The sequence below is a fragment of the Rhinopithecus roxellana genome, chromosome 11 (genome assembly GCF_007565055.1).
Source record: "Rhinopithecus roxellana isolate Shanxi Qingling chromosome 11, ASM756505v1, whole genome shotgun sequence".
NCBI classification, from domain to species: Eukaryota; Metazoa; Chordata; class Mammalia; order Primates; family Cercopithecidae; genus Rhinopithecus; species Rhinopithecus roxellana.
In genome coordinates, this window is record NC_044559.1 from 123,943,887 (window position 1) to 123,963,662 (window position 19,776).

General features: G+C 44.3%; 2 protein-coding genes across 3 annotated transcripts in view; one reads left to right on the forward strand and one right to left on the reverse strand.

Moving 5' to 3' along the window:
• The window catches only part of CCNY (cyclin Y), a 234,159-nt gene that overhangs the window by 163,584 nt on the left and 50,799 nt on the right, over nucleotides 1-19,776 (reverse strand). The window contains exon 2 of one of the 2 annotated variants that reach the window (XM_030940401.1): nucleotides 19,274-19,312. The exons of the other annotated variant lie outside the window; for it this stretch is intronic. Within the exon in view, the coding sequence (XP_030796261.1) occupies nucleotides 19,274-19,312 (39 nt within the window). The remainder of the gene's footprint in view (nucleotides 1-19,273; nucleotides 19,313-19,776) is intronic. 2 annotated transcript variants of the gene reach the window in all.
• The window catches only part of LOC104682677 (translation initiation factor IF-2-like), a 230,986-nt gene that overhangs the window by 42,358 nt on the left and 168,852 nt on the right, over nucleotides 1-19,776 (forward strand). The window lies entirely within an intron of this gene.

Consider the following 19,776-nt stretch of genomic DNA (forward strand, 5'->3'; position numbering starts at 1 on the left):
CAACCAATTTCTCAATATTCTCCAAAAGTTAAGTCTTCCCCAAATCCAACAACACTAAGTATACTAGCAGTAGTTCTCTAGACTAGCGACATCAGCGTCACCTGGAATCCTAGAAATGCAAATTCCCGCCCTACTCCAGACCTACTGTCTCAAAACCCAGCCCTCCAGTGACACAGATGCAGCTGCGGTTTGATAAGCAGAGCTCTGGTGCACTTGCCTGTCCTTGGAACAACCCTCTCAAAACTGAAGGTGGTATGCTTGCACTGATTTCTTCTGCTTGAACTTAAGCTTGCTTTTAGTTAGCTCTTTGTTTTCCAAATGTCCAAAACTATTTAATCAACCTTTCTATCACCTGTGCCTGGAAGCAAAGTTAAGCTCACCAATCCACAATGCACACAAACTCTTTCCTCCCTTTTTGGAAAATTAGGACCCTATTTGCCTTACCTTGTGACCTTTTTTTCCCAGTGTTAACAATTTCTTAACATTTATCTGCAGTGTTTCCGTGATCACATGTTCTCTTAGCGTCTGCCACATCATAATTTTTAAAAGAAAAAAATCTCTTAGAAATGTCTCTCCTTATCTGGGTTTCATGCTGGCATGCCAATAGAGCAGGCACTGGGAAGAAAGTTGGAGAAAACCAAATTGTTCAGTTGACATCCTCTTCCACGTATTGATCATTTCTCTTTCTTGGTCCTGTTTGAAATGTAAAACTCTTTTTCCTCTTTTGTTTTGTCTTCAGCATTTGTGTAAGGCTCAGCTTATTCCAAGCTTTGACACTGTTCAAAGTCCGTACTTACCATGTGTCTGTCTCTGGTTCCCTCCTCCTAGGTGACAGGACAAGGGTGATATTTTTCCTTCCTTTGCTTTTCTGTACCATCTAAGTTGTATGGAACAATCACATGGCTGGTGCAGTGGCTCACGCTTATATTCCCAGCACTTTGGGAGGCTGAGGTGGGAGGATCACTGGAGCCCAAAAGTTCAAGATCAACCTGGGCAACACAGCAAGACCCTGTCTCTACAAAAAATAAATAAGCCAGGCATGGTAACACATGTCTGTGGTCCCAGCTACTCAAGCGGGGAGGATTGCTTGAGCCTAGGAGTTCATGGCTGCCGCGAGCTGTGATCATGCTGCTGCACTCCAGCCTGGGCAACAAAGCAAGACCCTGTCTCAACAAAACAAAACAAAACAATCACAGATTACTTTTTCAGATAGGGGCAGGAAATCTTTACATTTTTATTTATTTTTATTTTAATGCAAGTTATTTGGAGTATTTCCTATACTGTCTTTCACACTTGGGAATTATCCGTAAATCACGGTGTAAATTAAGTTTTTTTTTTTTTAATTTTAGAACTTCATTTTTCTTTTCCCTCTCTGTTCCTCAGCCTCTCATCACTATGGCCAGGCCTCCAGAGAGCAGGCCATCAGTCTTTTTTCTGTTCACAGCTGTTATTTCCCAGCTGCCTACAGTCACTTCACAATGACTCACACTTCTTGGAGTATTGGCCCTAACACAGATGCCCAGACAGCAGCTGCAGTGGCAGCATACCCTCACCACAGCCAGCACCCAAGCCGAACTTAGTGTGGGAGACTCTCCCAGGAAGAGGATCTGAAAAAAGGCAGCGAAGACTTTTAAGCTGTAACTGTTCTGACCTGGGCACACCCCAGCAAGCTCACTGGCATGCAACTTGATTCCAGTGGGATGACAATCACAGATGCGAAACCTGCCTGGCAAAAGGCAGCTGGCAAGGCAGCTGGCCACACTGTACCAGAGCCCCCAGCTTGGATTAGGATCAGGAGCTTGACAACTCCTGGTTGCAATACACAGTCTAACAGCCATTGGAGGAAAAAAGGCCTCCTTAATGTACTTCATTTCTTTGCTCAGTAACAAGCTATTACATAGGGTAAATCTGATTTCTGCTTTCATCTCTGCACTGGGTCAAGGCAAAATAACTTTTTTTCTTCATAACTAGAATTAAAAAAAAAAAAAAGAGTTGAGCAGGGTAATGGAAGGAAAGAAAAAAAGTGGCGGCATTTATGATGAAATAATACAGTTTGTCTACTTGAATCCATTTCTAGTGTAAACCTCTGCTTATCCCAGCATCAACATTCTCCAGTAAAGCTAGAAATTTTTTTGTTCATTTTCTCTTACTATTGCTAACTTTGAGCAAAAAAAAAAAAAAAACTTTCAGAGGGAGAAAAGAAGATGCCTTTGCTTATACCTCCTAAGAAGAAAAAAAGAAAAGAAAAGTTCTTTGGGAAATTTAGAATTGATCTCTTTCCTGGCAAAACAAATTTTTGTTTTAGCTGTTTAAGAAGGAAACTGGCAGATAATCAGAATTGGACTGCAAAGTGCTCTGTGATCCTCTTGCAGATTCCAGGGTTTCAGTATCACCTCCAGCCATGCTGATTTAACCAGAGAGACAGACAGCACTATCACAAAAGAGCACACCTGCAGCTTCGTTTTCCGGTAAGCAAATGGTCCTCTACACAGTCCTCTGCACTCATCTCTGCCCCTCAGCTCCCTATTCTATTCTTATTAAAACTGAGAAGGAACTATCACAAGGGCAGGTAGAGTCCAACAATTCTAAGCACACACAGCTCAGTATAAAATTCTACAAAAAACAGGAACTGCTGATGCTCAACACAGCTGAAACTCAGCTGCCACCTGGTTCGGGGCCAGCCAGTTGCTGGGCCTCCACCCTAGGTGCTGCTGCATGCCCTTCAGAGCACAGTTACTTCAGTAAACTATTCCACAAAGTGTACATTTGAGAAAGTCTCTTCTCTTCTCTACTACCTTCTATTTCTCTCAAAAAAAAAAAAAAAAAAAAGTGTACATTAAGATAACAGTTCAATGTCACGGTGTGTCTACTACTAAAAAACCACACAATAGTCTGGAAAGTCATGCTAGAGTTTCCACAGCAACTGCACTATGGCTCAATTTGTAACAGCAACCATTCCATTCCAAAATGCTTTAAGAGACTCTAGAAAAGAGAGAGAAGTCAAGTTACAATCCTGGGGGAGGAGAAAACACGCCCTTGTTTTCAGGTACTTGAATCCTCCCCATCAAAAATACTGTTTAAGTATATATTGCACCATTAATAAATATTCCTGCTCCTAACTATCTAATGAACAGTAGATAACTCTGGAAATAGCCACTGATAATTCTTTTAGTTGGGAGGTTGGAGAAGATGTTGGTCAGAAAAAAATTATTAATATTTTAAAACAGAAATATGCTTTCTCAACAAAGCATATTCTTAAACCAAGCATAAACCAAGCATCTTTGAACTGGCTAATTCCAAGAGACCAACCTAAATGCCCCAGGCATTCATTCCCAAGGTGAGTGGAGGGAGAAGACAGGGAGGGATCTGTGCAGCTTCCCCTCCAAGAAGGGAAACAACCCCACCCCACCAGCCCTGCCACCCCCTGCACTGTGCTAGGAAGATTCTAAACAGAATGCCTTTTCATCAAACCACTAGAAAGCGTTTTTAGTATTTCAGAAAGTCCAAAAGAATTCCTCTATAAAACTGCCTACATCAACTAGATAGTGCTGGAAGAAAATCCAAATATAAAGAACAGCTATCCACAGGGCTAAAATCAGGCAGGGGAGATCTGGGGTGGGAAGCAGACAGATGTCAGAAGGGACCCATGGCATGTCCCTTCTCTCTGAGACTCCAGCTCCACATATTTTCTGAGTCCCCATGTAAACTGGAGAACATACCTAGCCTTCCATGTCAACAGAACTTTATCTCTACTAGCCATGTATCTTATTCTAAAAACAAAATCACCAGTTTGGAGGCTAATCCTGTGTTCAGCCAGAACATCTCCAATTTACAGGAAGAAGTCTTCTCAGGGTTCTCCACACAACAGTCAGAATTTTCTCCCCCATATGGCACTGAAGGGAGCATATTACTGGGATCTGCTAAGGGGGAGTCCAGTTATGTATTTCCCTATCAGTACTCAGCACAGAAAAATAAAAGATCCATTGCCAAAGAGAAATAATCCCTTTTATTTTATGTTTATTTTTGTAGAGACAGAGTCTCGTTATGTTGCCCAGGCTGGTCTTGAACTCCTGGCATCAAGCCAACCTCCCACCTTGGCCTCCCAAGTGCTGGGATTAACAGCGTGAAACACCACACCCATCCTGCTCCTTTTCAATTGAGGAAAACAGAATAGCCTGTGGCTCCCTTCACACCTTGAATGAAACAGCGTGTGTCCTGTGTCGGCCACCTGGCAGGTGGCTGGTCTGCAGGTCATGTCACCTCCTCACCACTTCACACACTAGTACCCAAATTCTGTGGTGGAGTAAAAAGATTTTCGGAAAAGTGGAGGAGACACCCAAGACACCAGTCCCCGAGAAGAACCTCAAACATGGATAAGCATCCTGGCCATGCAGAAGGACCCCTTGGGCAGTTAAGCCAAGAGTTAGCAGCCAGACATGCAGTCCACAGCCTCCACGGCCTAGCAGGGAGCTATGACCTCACCATGCTCAAGAGGGACATCAAAAATGCCACCCTCACTTTCAAGCTGCCTTTAGTTGTCTTACTGCCAAGCACACATGGTTAAAAAGCAGGAACTTAATAAAATGTGGAAAGAAACCATGTGAGAAACCCAGTCAGCTCACGCTTTCAAGTCAGTTGGATTCTCAAAGTTCATTTGCACAACATTTGCTTGGAACTTAAAATGCATTTCTGCAGCGAGTTTGCTACAAGCCTACGCTATGAGGGACTGACATACCAAGCTGAAAGGCCAGGAACGCAAGCACAGCGTATGTCTGATTCTTCGCAGGGGCAGCTCTGTCAGGCAAGGCAGGTCTTATCCCTTCCCAGGCCCCACCAGGTCTCAGGTTAAACCCCCTCTCAGAATAGCTTAGGAATATCTTACCCTCACAAACGTGGTCTGGTTAAACTAAATAAAAATTGAGCATATTTTCAGTTATTTTAAAGGAAGAAACATGTAAGGGTATTTTATCTGCAAATTTACGTGGTCACTTTCCAGTTTTTTGTTTTGCTTTTAGACAAAAACTACTGTGCATTTTGTAAAACGCAAGGAGAGCACCACTTCAAGAGCAGTTAGCAAAACTTACAGCCTTAGGAGTTTGAATTACACAATGACATCTGGAGAACCATACAGAAAGATTTCGACCACCGGGAACTTGGCAATGCCCTAATCACACAGCTGTTGGTCCCAGCAGTCAAAACACAGGAACTGGATCAGTCGGACACATAAATGACCCCAAGTAGTGACCAAATCATGGGGCTCCATGGCCATAACAAAAGGACCCGAAAGGATTAGCACAGGTTGCAGTTCCGAATCTCCACCATGCAAAAAGACACGTGCAGGTTACTTCCGAAGAACACAACCTGTATCTATATCATGTCCACCAAGGACCTTGCTGGCTTTTGAGCCACTTCTATGTCTCTGGCAAAATGCATCAGTCCTCTGAGAGGATCACAATCACATCTGTCCCTATACTCACTGCAGAGAACAGAGGGCCAGCTCTGCCCAGAGCCGGGGCCCTAGGATCCAGGAGGTGGCTCTCATGCAGCAGAGGGGACCTCCACTGGCTTCCCAGTCATGCTCCTTGATCAGGTGGCTTTGCTCTCAGCCTCCACAGGCCCCAGGAAGCCCAGGTACTACCCTCCCTGCTGCCTCCAACCATGCCCACTCCGCATGGATGAGGGTGTTTCTCCTCCAGCACGGCTCAGAGAACAGAGTCGAGTCTCACTGTACCTCCCCATCCCTTGGCCCTGGAAGCAAGCACATCACCAGAAGGGGAAGTCCTGCCTATACTGCGCCATCACTCCTCTGAGAATCCTCACTCAAGGTTAGCAACCGGCAGTTTAAGGTCCTCTCTTTAATCCACCTATGGATCAAAATGAAAAACTAGAAGGTTGGCAGACGGAAAGGACACACGTGCCTCCAGGCAGGAGGGATGCAACAGCCCACACACACCTGGGGCCATTTCTGATGGAGTTCCCTAATTCTGTAATCTCCTGGGATGGTTCAGACATAGCTCAAGCACTGCCAGCACTGCCACTCCTGGCCCAAGTTCACAGTCTCTGGTCCCAAGGACAGGGTTCATTTGGTGCCCTGCATACAAGGCTGACCTGACCCTAGAAGAAGTGTTATTCCCTCCCACCACCAATGTTGTGTCTCTCCCCTGCCTCCTAGAACTCCTCCTCCCCAATCCAGGGCCAAAGAGGGAAACGGTGCCCCCATCAGTGACTAATTCTGCCCTCCAAAGTATCTGAGTACCTCTAAGGTAGGGTCTGTGACAAGCTACCTCCCAGAGATAAGGGGGGAAAGAAGCAAGAGCTAGCTCCTTAGGATCCCACAGGTACAATATTTGCTCCTGAATAATTATAAAGGTTAGGGAACTTAGTAGAAGGATTTCATGCACTGTGCTAAATACAATGACGTGGGGTAAGTAGGTTTGAAGGGAGGCACCACTGGAGACACCACTGCTGCCTGCACAGGGCCGCCTACCAGAACAACTTCCTGGACACTTGCGTTTTATTTCCACATTTCCTCTGAATACAAAGGTTTCCTACTAGCTCCAAGTTTGTTTTATGTGTGTGTTCTGCACAAAAGTCCATGCAGCAGTGACAGAGGGACCCCAGCCCTGGGAAGAAGACGGCTATGTGGTAAAGTGTAGGGTCCAAGGGGCACCTGGAGCTGCCAAGTGAGCAGTGCTAAGAATCTGCTCCCTCTGAGCCAGACCCCAGAATTGTAACAGACAGAAAAATTGATCTGACTCCAGTACTTTGAATTTTCCTTACCCAACTGGAGGTGAGATTATAACCCTTTGTAATTGGAATCCTAGAAACCCAGAGCTTAGAGGAATCCTGCAAGCCAGACAAGGCTGCCTGAACAGTCTGGGGCCTCCAGATCCTGCCTTGGGAACTTCACGGGGAGAGCAGGAAGAGGACTGCAGGGACACTGGGACACAGCACCCAGCAACTCAAGCACCTCCAGCGACCGCTCCCACACTGCAGGGTAGGAGTGCCCGGCCCAGCAGGAATCCTTTTTTCTCATGGGAAGTGTCCCTGAGGCCTAGGTGAAACTGTCTGGACCTCCTCACCAGCCCCTGGGGCATGGCTGGAGCGCTGTCTCCCCACCATGGCCCTGCCAGATGCAAGAACCCACAACAGAGAAATGGTTCATTTCAGAGTCAGTGAGAACACTGGGGCACCCTGGCCCATTAACGGTACCAGAAAGGTGGTATAACATTCAATTACAGAAGGCCAAGAAGGAGGGCTCATTCTGCAATTTGCAGATACTATGGCTGGCTGCCCACCACTCCACCTTCTTGTGGCACCTGCCTCTTACAACTCAGCTATGGGGTGGGGAGCAGAGCAAATGGGGAGGTGAAACTCCAGTTGGCCTGTCTGGTGAATGCTTTGGGAAGGTGTGAGAATGAAATGACCTGTTAAGAGAAAGCTTTTAAAATAATTATAGCTTTCCATACTCCAGGCTCTCTCCACTAGTTTCTAAACTGTGATCCCCCGATCCTATCACCATGAGTATAAAGAACCGAGGCCAATTTTCACAAACGACCTTCACTGCTTCACACACTACATATCAAGTACGTGCTATGTGCAAAACGCCATGCTGGAGATGAGAGGATGAAAGAGCCAGTCAGGATCCCAGCCCTCTGGAGCCCACCATTCACAGAGGCAAACAGAGGGAGTCACCATAGCATAACACAGTAACACGCACACTGAGACAGACCCCAAGTCTCTCACGGGGGCCCTATGCACCCCACAACACCCACACACTGGGCCAGCTGGGGGTGCTATAAAACCTCCGCAAAGGGTGAGTGCTGCCTCCATCCCCAGGAGCTAATGGAGAGGCCCAGCCCTAAATCCAGCCTCAGAGATGCACCCAGAACAGCTGAAGGTGAGGGTTTGTCCTTTCAACTGAAAAAAGCGCACAGGACCTAAAAGTAACACACAACCAGGCGCTGACAGCGTCTCTCTCTGACCAACTTTAGTCGGACCGTTCTTAAGGCTCTTCCAAAATGGACCTCCACCTTTGGTCTTCCATATCCTTCTTTGCATCGCCTGACTTTGGCAAGAGCCCTGCTAAGTCAGTTTAGCTGAACTGCCCCCTCCTCAACATCTGATCACCGTCAATATGTGATGTGTCCCTCGTCCTCCACCATCCCCCACAACCCCCCAGGTGATGTCTGATTCTCCTGGCTTGCCCTCAGCAAGAATCCTCACTGGGTCAATGAAGCTAGAATCCCGCTGACCCCTGAAGTTTCCTCCAGTAATTTCCATACAATGACCCTCGCACTGCTCCTTGGCTCGGAATTCCCAGTGGCCCATGCTGCACTTGGCATTGAGCCTGGTTTTATACTGGGATCTCTCCTCCCCTATTGCAATGGTTTTCCTGAGAAAATCCATTTTCACCACCTTAACTACTATCCAGCTCTGGTTTTTTTCTCTAACAATGCAACAACACATAGCTTTTCCTCAGGAAGCCAGTACTATTACCCATCACTTTCTGGTAAAAACTTTTTAACTTTTTACCAATTCAGTTCAGTCCAGTCCCTTTTGAGTTCATTCATAGGCTAGGCTGAGGGTTAGAATAGTGATTAATATAATTGATGATTTGATTATTACGGGAAGATTTGTTGTTTGGAGAGCCCATGGCAGGGGTAATAGCAGGGCAATTTCTAAGTCGAATAGTAGGAAAGTGATGGCGACTAGAAAAAATTTTACGGAGAAAGGAATGCAAGCGGAGTTTAGTGGATCAAAGCCACATTCGTAAGGGTTGTCTTTCTCTGCGTAGGAGTTGAGTTGGGGTAGCCAGAATATAATGATTATATTCCGTACCCTGGGTAGTGGGACCACAGGGAGAAGACTGAGACAGGCAACTGTCTGAGTCACCTTTAAGAGAGCACACCACACAGCAAAGTGAGGAGGATAAAATAGAACTATTACTTTATTAAAGCAAACAAGGCTGCTTCATAATACTTCTAGCTTTCTTCTTCAACTCCCAATTTTTAATTCCTATTGGGGCTGGGAGGGAGGGAAGAACACGTGGAGAATGAATGTGAAGTTTCCCAAGAGAAGCCCTCAGTGAGTTTTACAATACTCTCATTTAATTTTCCAAGGCACAGACTCACAATGTTCAGAAGGTGAGGGCCCGTGATGAAACATTTTCTCCTCTGCTTTCAGCCACTGGGGTTACCTAAACAGGAGAATATGGTGTGGTCACCAAGGCCCTTCAAAACAGAGGCTAAGGAATGAAAAACATGCCCTAAAAACAAAACAAACAAAAATCTTGAACTAAAAGGTACAAGAAGTCAGAGATACTTTAAATATTAACAAGTGTCTATGTGACAGCATACCAAAAGACCGGTCTGGCTGAAAACCAACTCAGTGTGAAAGCCATGAAGTGCCATCCTTCCCCCCTGACCGGTCCAAACAATGCCCTGAAGCCGTGTGACCCATACACTTCAACTTCAGATCGGATCCTAAGCGAATCAACCTAACCCCCCTTGTCCCCCATCATGAGTCTTTTAAACAAATGTGAGTTACTCAAGTCTGCAATCAAATGAACGCTTTTATCAAACAATTTAAATCACAATTACTAGGCTTTTCACAGCGTGAAATTCTTTTAAAGAAAAATGCACGTGTTAATTGAATCAAGGCAGTTTGGGCAGTTCTTGTATTTCAGCATTTTCACTATTAACCTATGCTTATAAGTTATCTCCACCAGGCTTCTCAAAGTGCAGGCAATTAACTAAAGCTTTAAATTAGGAGTGGAGAAATCAGAAAACAGACAGATGGTCTCTATGAGGTAGACTTGGGGATTACCACAGCCATAAGGCCATTTCTAGCCACAGCTCCACACCTTTTGGAGAAGGCTGTTTCCCAGCAGGAAACAGGAGGGGAAACATGAATTGCACAAAGCACTGGAGAGTGAACTGAACCAAACACTGGCAAAGAAAGGCTTAACTCACTCCTGCTGTCTAGTCACATCCCTGTCTCTGGACAAACTGCATTTTTTTTTTTTTTTGCTGTTATTTCATTTTCTTTTTTCTTTTATATAGATTAAAAGCCTAGATTTGTAAACCTTTTTGTTTTTCTTAGAGACAGAGTCTCGCTATGTTGCTAGGCTGGTCTCGAACTCCTGGCTCCAAGCAATCCTCTGGAGTGGCTAGAACTAGAGGTGCGTGCCACTGTGCCCACACACTGCTTTCTTTAACAGTCCACACACTGCCATCTGCCCTTTCCCTCCTGATGATACTCATCCAATGATGCCTTTGCCATGCACTAAAAGGCTGGAGAAAATGGCCTGGAAACCTACTGAATGCAAACAAGCTCTAAAGCCACAGCTTACCTAGTGAGCTGCCTCTTCACAGAGAATGGCTGGAAGCCAGGGAAGGGAAAAGATGTAAGAAAAACACAAGGGAGGCAAAACGAGCTGCAGGAGGCCTTCAGGTCAACATCAGCCTTTACACAAAGTCTCCAGGAGCAACCTGTGAGTAAGGCAGGTGTCCCTAACAACAGGGTGGAAGGGAAAGTGGAAGGTGAATTTAAAAAGGAAACGCAGGGGTACTAAATGCCACCAATTTGCACTGGTTCACAAACATGCCTTCCCAAATAGTAACCAGGCCACGATTTCTGAGTCAATAAAAGACTCAGGACACCACTCAGGACAATGACAACAAAAAGCCCAGGACAGCAAGGTTTGAGAAAACACTGCTATTTGATTGCCTCATCTTTCCTCCACAAGTCAATTCAATTCATCATATACTTATAAGAGCATCTCTTTACTAGATCTGTGTAAAAGAAAAAATTACTCTGGCGCTTATTAAAATGGTGAGGAAGACTTTCCCAGGACTGCTGTGATAGATGCTAAGACTATCCTAATAGGAGAAGGAGACGGAGCTCAACTCAGAAAACACAAGGCAGCTGGGGACTCAGCACCAATGCGCAGAGTGAGCGGGGTCAGTGGATGGAAAATAACTCACAGGAGACAGCAAGGGGAGGGGGATTCTTGCTGAAGGCAGGCCAGGGGAGGAGAGCTCAAGAGTGGGAGGCTGTAGTTAAACTGACTTAGCAAAGCTATGCAGGCTGAAAACAGGACCCAAGAAAAAGGCCTGGTCAAAAAGAGGACTGGAAGGAGCCTGAGTATCATCTGGTCAAGGAGATGGTCATTGTCATCTAGGCTAGGCTCTGTAATGGCCACAACTAAAGTCCTCCTGGCCGCTCCGTCTCAAACCTTCCCACTGGTCCTGTCGCCTGGTCATGTCACTTCTCCACTCCCAACTCTGCTGTGACAGAGTTGCCATACAGCTCTGAGGACTGGCCTGGCATTGGAGGCCCAGCTCCCCAGCCAACCCTCTCCTCTGTTTTCAGCCATTGGGGTCACCTAACCACATCTCGCACTTCACTTCCCCACCACTAGAATGTTCTCAGTGCCATCTGGCCATCTGTCAAAATCCTTACTCCCTTCAAGATCTGGTTCTAATTCCAATGCCTCCGAAGCTTTCTCAGATACCCCAGCAGGACTGGACCTCCTCATCCTCAATGAGTCCACGGGACATTCTCTCTGTACCAGTAACTAGATTATTTTTTTAATAGCATTTAGTCCTATTTGAACTATGAGCTCCTGAAGGACAGAAAACCTGGTCTGGGTCCCTCTACATCCTTCACAACACCCAGAACAGTGCCTTCCTCTGGTCTTTACGTTCTCAACTTCATGCAGGACATTCTTTCCTCCTTTGCCATAAAAATCAAAATCTCTTTCAAATGAGGTAATACAACACCACAGACTTAAAACTAATAGTTTTTAATCTATTAAGTATGAAATGGATGATTTCCACTATATTTACGCAGCAGGAAAAAATATAAAAAGAGTTCCTATCTTGAAAGATCTTGTAGTTACATATCTTCTAAATCTTCTGCAATAAACATATATTTCTTTTACAAACATATGTTCCTTTTATAATGACATAAAATGTCATTTTGAAAACATTTTAATGGAACAAATAATAAGTGTTATAGGAATTTAGAGAAGGCTGCGGTTCCTGTGACTAGGAACAGGCAACAAGACAGTCATAGGAGAAGTGAGGCCAGCACTAGTCAGGCCATGAAGGCTGGCAGATAAAAACAGAAGGAAGAGGGAACAAGAGGAGGACTGGTAGCAGGAGTGGAAGTAGAAGGGGGACAACAGGAAGACAGAGGAGGGGCGGAGAGAAGAATCACAAAGCGACAGTTATGGCTACCACTGATTGAGAACCTGCCTGATCCCAGGCTCCTCCCAAGCACGAGCTCATCTATCTTTGCCACCATCCAGTAAGGCAAGTACTATTATTCCCATGTTAAAGGTGAGAAAACTAAAAACTAGGGTAATGTTAAATATGGTGAACCCCAAGTTTCTCTTCAAAGAATCAGTATGTCAGTAGGTTCAGCTCTCTTATTCTTTGATTCTCCATTTTAAAGTTTAACTTCCTGGTTCTCATTGCCCACTTGCTTCTAGTTTCAGTAAACAACTTTTCCACCAGTCCTAATCAGTAGTTCACATCTGTTCCCTGGTCATCTGCTCCGTCCTAATTCCGGTCATCCACTTTGACCTGAGTCACCCTTGGTCACCTGCTCTGACCTAAGTCACCTTTAGTTACCTGTTCCTAACTGTTCTTCCCACCAAACTACTCACCCTGCCACTCTGGCTCATACCCCTGACCTCTTTAAAATAGCCAATCGGAATTAGCTTAGACTGTGCGGTCCAACCCTAGCCAATAGAGGAACAACACAGCAGCAGGGGCTACCTGCATCAGGAATAAGAATCCCTGCCCCTCCCCTGTTCAGGTGTGCTCTGACCATTGTTCCATCTGCAACGAGCACCCTTTCTGCAGAAAGTAAAAATTGCCTTGCTGAGAGAATTAAATTTATGTTCGAGTGCTATTTCTTTGTGGCACTGGGGAACAAGGATTTCTAACAGTAACTTGCTCAAAGTCACACACCTCATCCATCTAGTAAGTGATGGAATCTGTGCTCTTTCTACTTTAAGACTATTTCAACTGAATTCTGTGTTCCCAGAGGGATTCCTGTATACTTGGCCTCAGGCCCCAGCTCAGCAGGGCCCTGGGTTCCCACTCATCTTCAACCTCAGCGGTTCCACTTTAATTCACGTTATGTATCTTATTTACATGTCATTAAAAATAATAATAATACAGGAGTTCCATGACTTCCAAAACTAAACAACAGTTTGAAAACCATCGTCCTATGCCATATTGCCAACTACAAAGGCATCTTTGGCGGCGGGTGTGCTGAGCTGGGACTGAGGGAGGAAGAGGCCTGCCCTGCACATAGGCTGGGAAGCAGAGGGAAATGAGACTGCAACTCTAAGGCCCAGAACGTTTCGAGACACTGAAGTAAGGGAGAGGTAAAGGAGCGCTTTTATCAGGTGACAACTGTCAGTCATTGGTTCACACCAAAACCAAATCTGTAAGCACATCCTCAAAGCAGCCAGTATTTAAATAAAAAGTTAAGAAAATCTGTTGTTTTCTTTAGGGCTGGCTTTGATATACAAAATTTCAATTACCAAAATAAACACAACAGATACACAGCTCTATTTTAAAACCACCTGAATGTGTGCCAATCTTGCAGAAGAATATGGGTTTCCTCACCATCCGGATCCTGGGGGGGAAATACTGTCTGCTGGCACACCAGGCATCCTGGGCAACTATTTTGGGGTGTTTTGCTATCCTAGGTTTGCTTCCTACTAATTAATCATTGCAAGGCATTCAGACAAGGTCAAAATTAATTGACAAGAATTTATCTATACTCAGCCACAAGTGCATGGTCTTCAAATTATGCTACCATGCTGATTTAATTTGTATGCTATATTTTGTACAAACAATCTGATAGTTCTCACATTTTGAGAGTATAATCCTTAAAAGCAAGCCAATGAATGCTTGGTAGGAGATCTTCCTCATTTTCCATTAAGTAAACACTGAGCTGATTTATGACTAAGTGATACTCTGTTTAGGAGAGAGCAGTCTTCAGATACACAGGCAATAATTCACTTTGTTCATTTTGTTCTATGCTCATGACCAGTATCAGACGATGCCTTTATGAGAGAAGGCAACAATAACACATTCTTATTGCACACCCAAGTTTTCTTCCAAGCATGAAGAATTGAGCCTGGCATTTCACAGTTTTATGGAAGTCAAGATAAAAGGGTTTTTGAGTTCTCACTACTTTAAGAGTCACAATTCTCAGCTGGGTGTGGTGGCTCATGCTTGTAATCCCAGCACTTTGGGAGGCCAAGGTGGGCAGATCATGAGGTCAGGGTTCAAGACCACAGCCTTGCCAACAGAGTAAAACCCCGTCTCTACTAAAAATACAAAAATTAGCTGGGCATGGTAGCAGGCGCCTGTAATCCCAGCTACTTGGGAGGCTGAGGCAGAAGAATCACTTGAACCCGGAAGGCGGAGGTTGCAGCGAGCCGAGATCATGCCACTGCACTCCAGCCTGGCGACACAGCTGGACTCCGTCTCAAAAAAAAAAAAAAAAGCACAGTTCTCTGTTTCTTCACAGTTTGTTCATACGTAAAATCAAGGAGTTGAAAGAGTTCCCTTTAGCTCAGCAAACACTTACTAAGCACCATTATATGTACACCAGGGCTGTGGTAATGCCAGGATTCAAATATGAAACAAACAGTGCCTGACCTTGAGAAGTCTGTAAAATGTAGTAGCAGTAGTAGCAGCAGCAGTAAAATACATATAAACAGACAACTTCTAATATAACCTGATACAGATGAGGGTTCTAAGGAAACACAGAAAAAGCCTATGGCAGGCAGAATAATGTCCCCAAAGAGTATACCTCCTAATCCCTGGAACCTGCAACCTTACACGGCAAAGGGGAATTAAGGTTGCAGATGGAATTAAAGTTGTGAATCCACTGACTTTAAAAGAGATGTTCCTGGGATTATCTGGGTAAGCCTAAAGTAATCTCCCTAAAAGGGGAAGAAGAAGGCAGAAGATAAAGGGATGTGCTGACAGAAGTATACTCCAGACATGTGAGGCCACTGGCTTTAGAAACAGAGGAGGGGGCTGTAAGTCAAGGAACGTAGGCAATCTCTAGACACTGGAAAAGGCAAGGAAACAGATTTTCCCTGAGAGCCTCCAGAGGACTGCAGTGCTGCCAGCCCTTTGATTTTAGCCTAGTGATACCCAGGTCAGACTTCTAAACTAGAGAAGTGTAAGATAACACATTTGTATTGTTTTAAGCCAGAAAACGTATAGTAATTTGCTGTGGCAGCAACAGAAAATGAACACAGAGCCTTTCCATTGGAAAATGTAATTATTTATATGTCAAAAGAGAATACTCATTCCTATCAATGCTTCCATCAGCCACATCCAACAAGGAGAGGAAGCTCATCAAATCTAAAGCTTGGTGCAAAAATGCAAATGTCAAGAGGTATATATCCATCATGTGACACTAAGTTTCCAGTGCCTGCTCCCAGAACATCCTTCATAGACTCGCCAGTCAACAGAGTTGTGATGTGGGAGAAAAACTACTAGCCAATACAAGGCCATAACTATTCACACAGAAACTGCAGTGCCACCTAGCACTTCTGTGCCACATACATGAGTGTTCATCTGGGCCTTCTGAGATGTCTGCTCTCAATCTATTTTGCTTCAGCCTTTGTCAACTGAAACACTACAAATACAACCTACCATGGAGCACAACATTTAAATGTGATACCAGGAAAAGCTACAGAAGACAGCCCACCCCCAGCCTGGGGCCAGAGCATCTCCTCCTCTAGAATTCTCTTTATGAGTCAAAAATAGCCCCACAGTTACCTGTCAGGCCACATTCTGAAATGCTAAAGGAACACGAAAACACACAAAGGGGCTGTTTCCTCCTGGACACTGGCGCAGCATTTGTTCACTTACTTGAGATGACTCAGAGGAACACAGCCTCAGCAGGACTAAGGCCAGAGGGGAAGGGCCACACCTAATTTGGCTATTTTCAGGGAAGCTGTGCTTCAGTATGGAATCCTACAGCTGTGTTCAGAATCCACCAATGATCTGTGACTTTAAATATTCTTACGTGGATCCTGGCAGTGAGCTCATTCAGGAAGAAAATGCTTAATTCTACATGCTATACATTAACTACTAAATTTATTTATACAAAACCCAAACATTTAACTTGCCTTATAAAATACATTTAGAAAACTTCCCACAGTAAGTTTTTAAATAACAAGCAAACTGTATGTGTATGAGCACTTTTCAGAATACATGCACACCTGCACTCCCCTCCTCCCTTCTGTGGATTCCTTTCCTTTCTTTACCCACCTCTTCTTGGCATTATCCCCTGGCATCTTCCCTTGCATATCTGATCAATCGACAGTTTGGAAGCCATTCTTCCCACCATCCTTCTCCCACATCTGCCCCACACAGAACACCGAGCAGGCAGTCTTATGGTGGCCCAGAGCTCACTGCTGTCCAGCTGTGAAGCAGCCTCCTCTGCATTTCAATCCAGAAGCGGCAGAACCCTCAAGCCTCAGAACCACCTTCATCACCAGACATTCTTAGCGGAGCTCCCGCAACCCCTCAGCAAGCTACAGGGCAGAAGGAACTCAGCATCCTGAGGAAGAAAAGGACTATCTCACTAGCAGTAACTTTTTTAAAGCAATCAATAATAAGTTTTGTTTTCCTTTGTTCATAAGTTAATCAAAGAGGAGTGGGAGATTTTTTCCTGTGTATTTTTTAAGTCAGTCTCATTTCTCTCCCATAAAAGTTCAGAATAGATTTACCTCTAGAATAAAAGGACAGTGGAATTCCTCTCAGTAGTGTAGTATATGTTGGCACCTCAGGGGAGCATAAAATTTAGTACTAGCTATGTTTTGGCCCAACAGCAGGAAATCACTGAAGGGCCCGCTGGTGTTCACTGAAGAATGTGAACGTGCACAAAGGCAGCACTGCAGTTTGGGCCGCTGCCAGCTTTTCACTACCAACACTTTCAGAGAATTGCACCGCCCCCCATCTCTCCATAAAAACCAAACAACAAACAAAAAACAGGTTTTACTAAAGACCTTCATTATTAAAAATCAATGAAGGAATCTTGACATATCTAAAGAATGCACTTTCCACACAGAATCAATCCTACAAAAGTAACAATATACTGTAAATGCCTCATTTGAAGATTAGTTCCCAGCAAACCTCCAGGTTTCCTTCAACTCTGTCAATATTGGAAGGCTGTACATTGCAAGATGCGCTCACACAAGTCAGCACCAGTGGACTCCAAGTCCATTTAAGTCATCAGTTTAGCGAAACCTGCATTCTCATATTGTAAAAGCCAATAAGTATATTTTTATGACGGAAACTGACATAATGGGATACTGCTTATATACAATAAACTTTAAAGCCCCAAACCATGAATACTACCTAGTATTTATTCTCCTAGACTCATTCACCACCAAAGAACAATCAAGTCTAACTTTGGATATCAGAGGCCCCTTCCTCACCTGTCATCTTCTAAGAACCAGGATGCATAGCTCTCTTAAGAGAGACCTGCAGGACGAGAAAAGCTGCCATGCTTTACCAGGAAATCCCTTTCCACTCCAGACCTGCCTTTTCTCTAGCATCAAGGTTAATGGGAGCTAAGTATATAAAAAGTTCCACAGACTCTGACATGAATACAAAGATTTAAAAAAGATAAATTCACAGAATGTAATGTATGACTTATCAACCAGCCGGCCCCAAGTTAAGCATCCCCAGGTCACTAGCTCTCTTCTACAGGAACGTGACACAAATTTTTGGCTAAATCTAATGAAATTGCATATCCAGAGGTCCAAAAGCACACCCACTTCCTATCCTTCTGTTTCCCATTTCAATCGGATTGCTGGGGGGCAGGGGGATGAGGGAAACAAAGACAAAGGAGCAAGACACTTAAAATATGAGAAACGCTAGGGCAGATACGTAGTGACATTCAGAGCTCACATATGCTTATGGTAAATTCTGTTTTTGTGCTCAATGAAATCCACAAGATGATGCTGACCTTTTCTCTTTTAAGAGACTGAGCAAAAGGCAGGTACCACTCTCCACCAAAATAACTAAATATCTAATTCATGGAAGAGGAGATCACAAAGTTCTCATTTATGGAAGGCACCCCAAGACTGTATGGTTCTGATGACACACACTGCAAAGTGCAACTGGGTTTTAAAACTTTATTATCTAATATTAGGAAGATCGCAGTGAAACTCAATTTCACATGTTTTAAAGAAATACCAGGTATTGGTAACAATATGGGGCAACTGGAATATTCTCACCTTTGCTGCTGGGAGTATACACTGGCATAACCACTTTGGAAAACTGTGGACAAAGCATTCCACATACTAACTAAAATTTGCAGGTACCAAATGATATTACACCTCAGGCTTAGTTTTTAATTTTAAACACAAATAAAAACTAAAGTGGTCACACAGAATGACAGGATCACAATCACTGAACTAACTTCATTTATTCTGAGTCACCCATTTAGTACAGGAGTACCACAGGAGTTGGAAATACAAACAATGTACAAATAATCCAATTGCTGGCAAAGGGGTAGGGAGGGAGACCACTCACATCTCCCTGCTCTGGGCTAAAAGTGTTTCACAAATTCGGGCTAAAAAGAATAAACAGTAAGAGTATGATAATTTGAATTCACATATTGCTATATTTGAGATTTAAGAGTATCAAATTACAATAATGAAAGACACAAGTAACCAGATTATGAGCCACTACCAATTCTCAATCCGTCAACAGCTGTTATGTACCTGGATCTCTGCTACTATCTTTCTGCCATAATCACTATAAAATACAGATAAACTCAATCCATATGGTGGGAACAAAGGCTGTGGATTTGACGTTGTGCATTAATCTGAGTTCCTAGAGATGACTGCCATTAGCTCAAGTGGTGCCCAAAAGGAACTCATCAGTCACCTGAGCACTGGCAGGAATTTCCTGAGGCAAACGTGGGTGTGGACCTTTGGCAGAAATTAGTTAAACCCCACCAAGGCATCACTTGAGGAGCTAACAGAATTCTCAGAGGGCAGGCCTGCTGCCTCAGAAGCCCACATAAGCACTTTTTGAGGAAAGCTCTTCCCACAAACCTAAACTGAAAGGGTCCCAGAGGCACCCTGTCCCTGGGGGAGGAGGACAGGCAAACTCTGTGCCCAGGACTGGCCTGGAGTCATCTCCACACATGAGTGTGCAGACCCAGATGGACTCACCCTATGTGAGTCATGATGTGTACTCACCCCGCTCCTCCACTGCAGGGCCACTCGAAAGCCAAGTAGCTGTGAAAGGAAAACAAAAACTTGGGACTCCAACTCACTATATCAAAAGGAAAAATATTATGCTGAAAGCTGCTTTTCCTTTTGTTCCCAAGTAGATAGCTACAGAATAAACGTTAAGTATCTCCACAGGTTGCTACTCTATTGTTCACCTTATCTAGGTAAAGTGTTGATTTACTGAGCTCCAGAGGAATACATAACTGACTATTCCCCACCTGCTCCTTTTCTCTTGCAACATGTGGATTCAGTCATACCCTACCCTCTTTCCCCTTCAGCCTGCTTTTCCCCTTTAAATACTGATGCCCTCAAAATCATCTTTGGAGAAAAGCAGACTATAAACTGCTTGTGTGATGCCATGTTTCTTTAATCCCTGTCATTGTCCTTAATCTTGGCAAAATAAACTTCTAAACTGAATGCGATTTGTCTCAAATACTTTTGGGTTTACATAGCTATTCTGCTAAAATGTG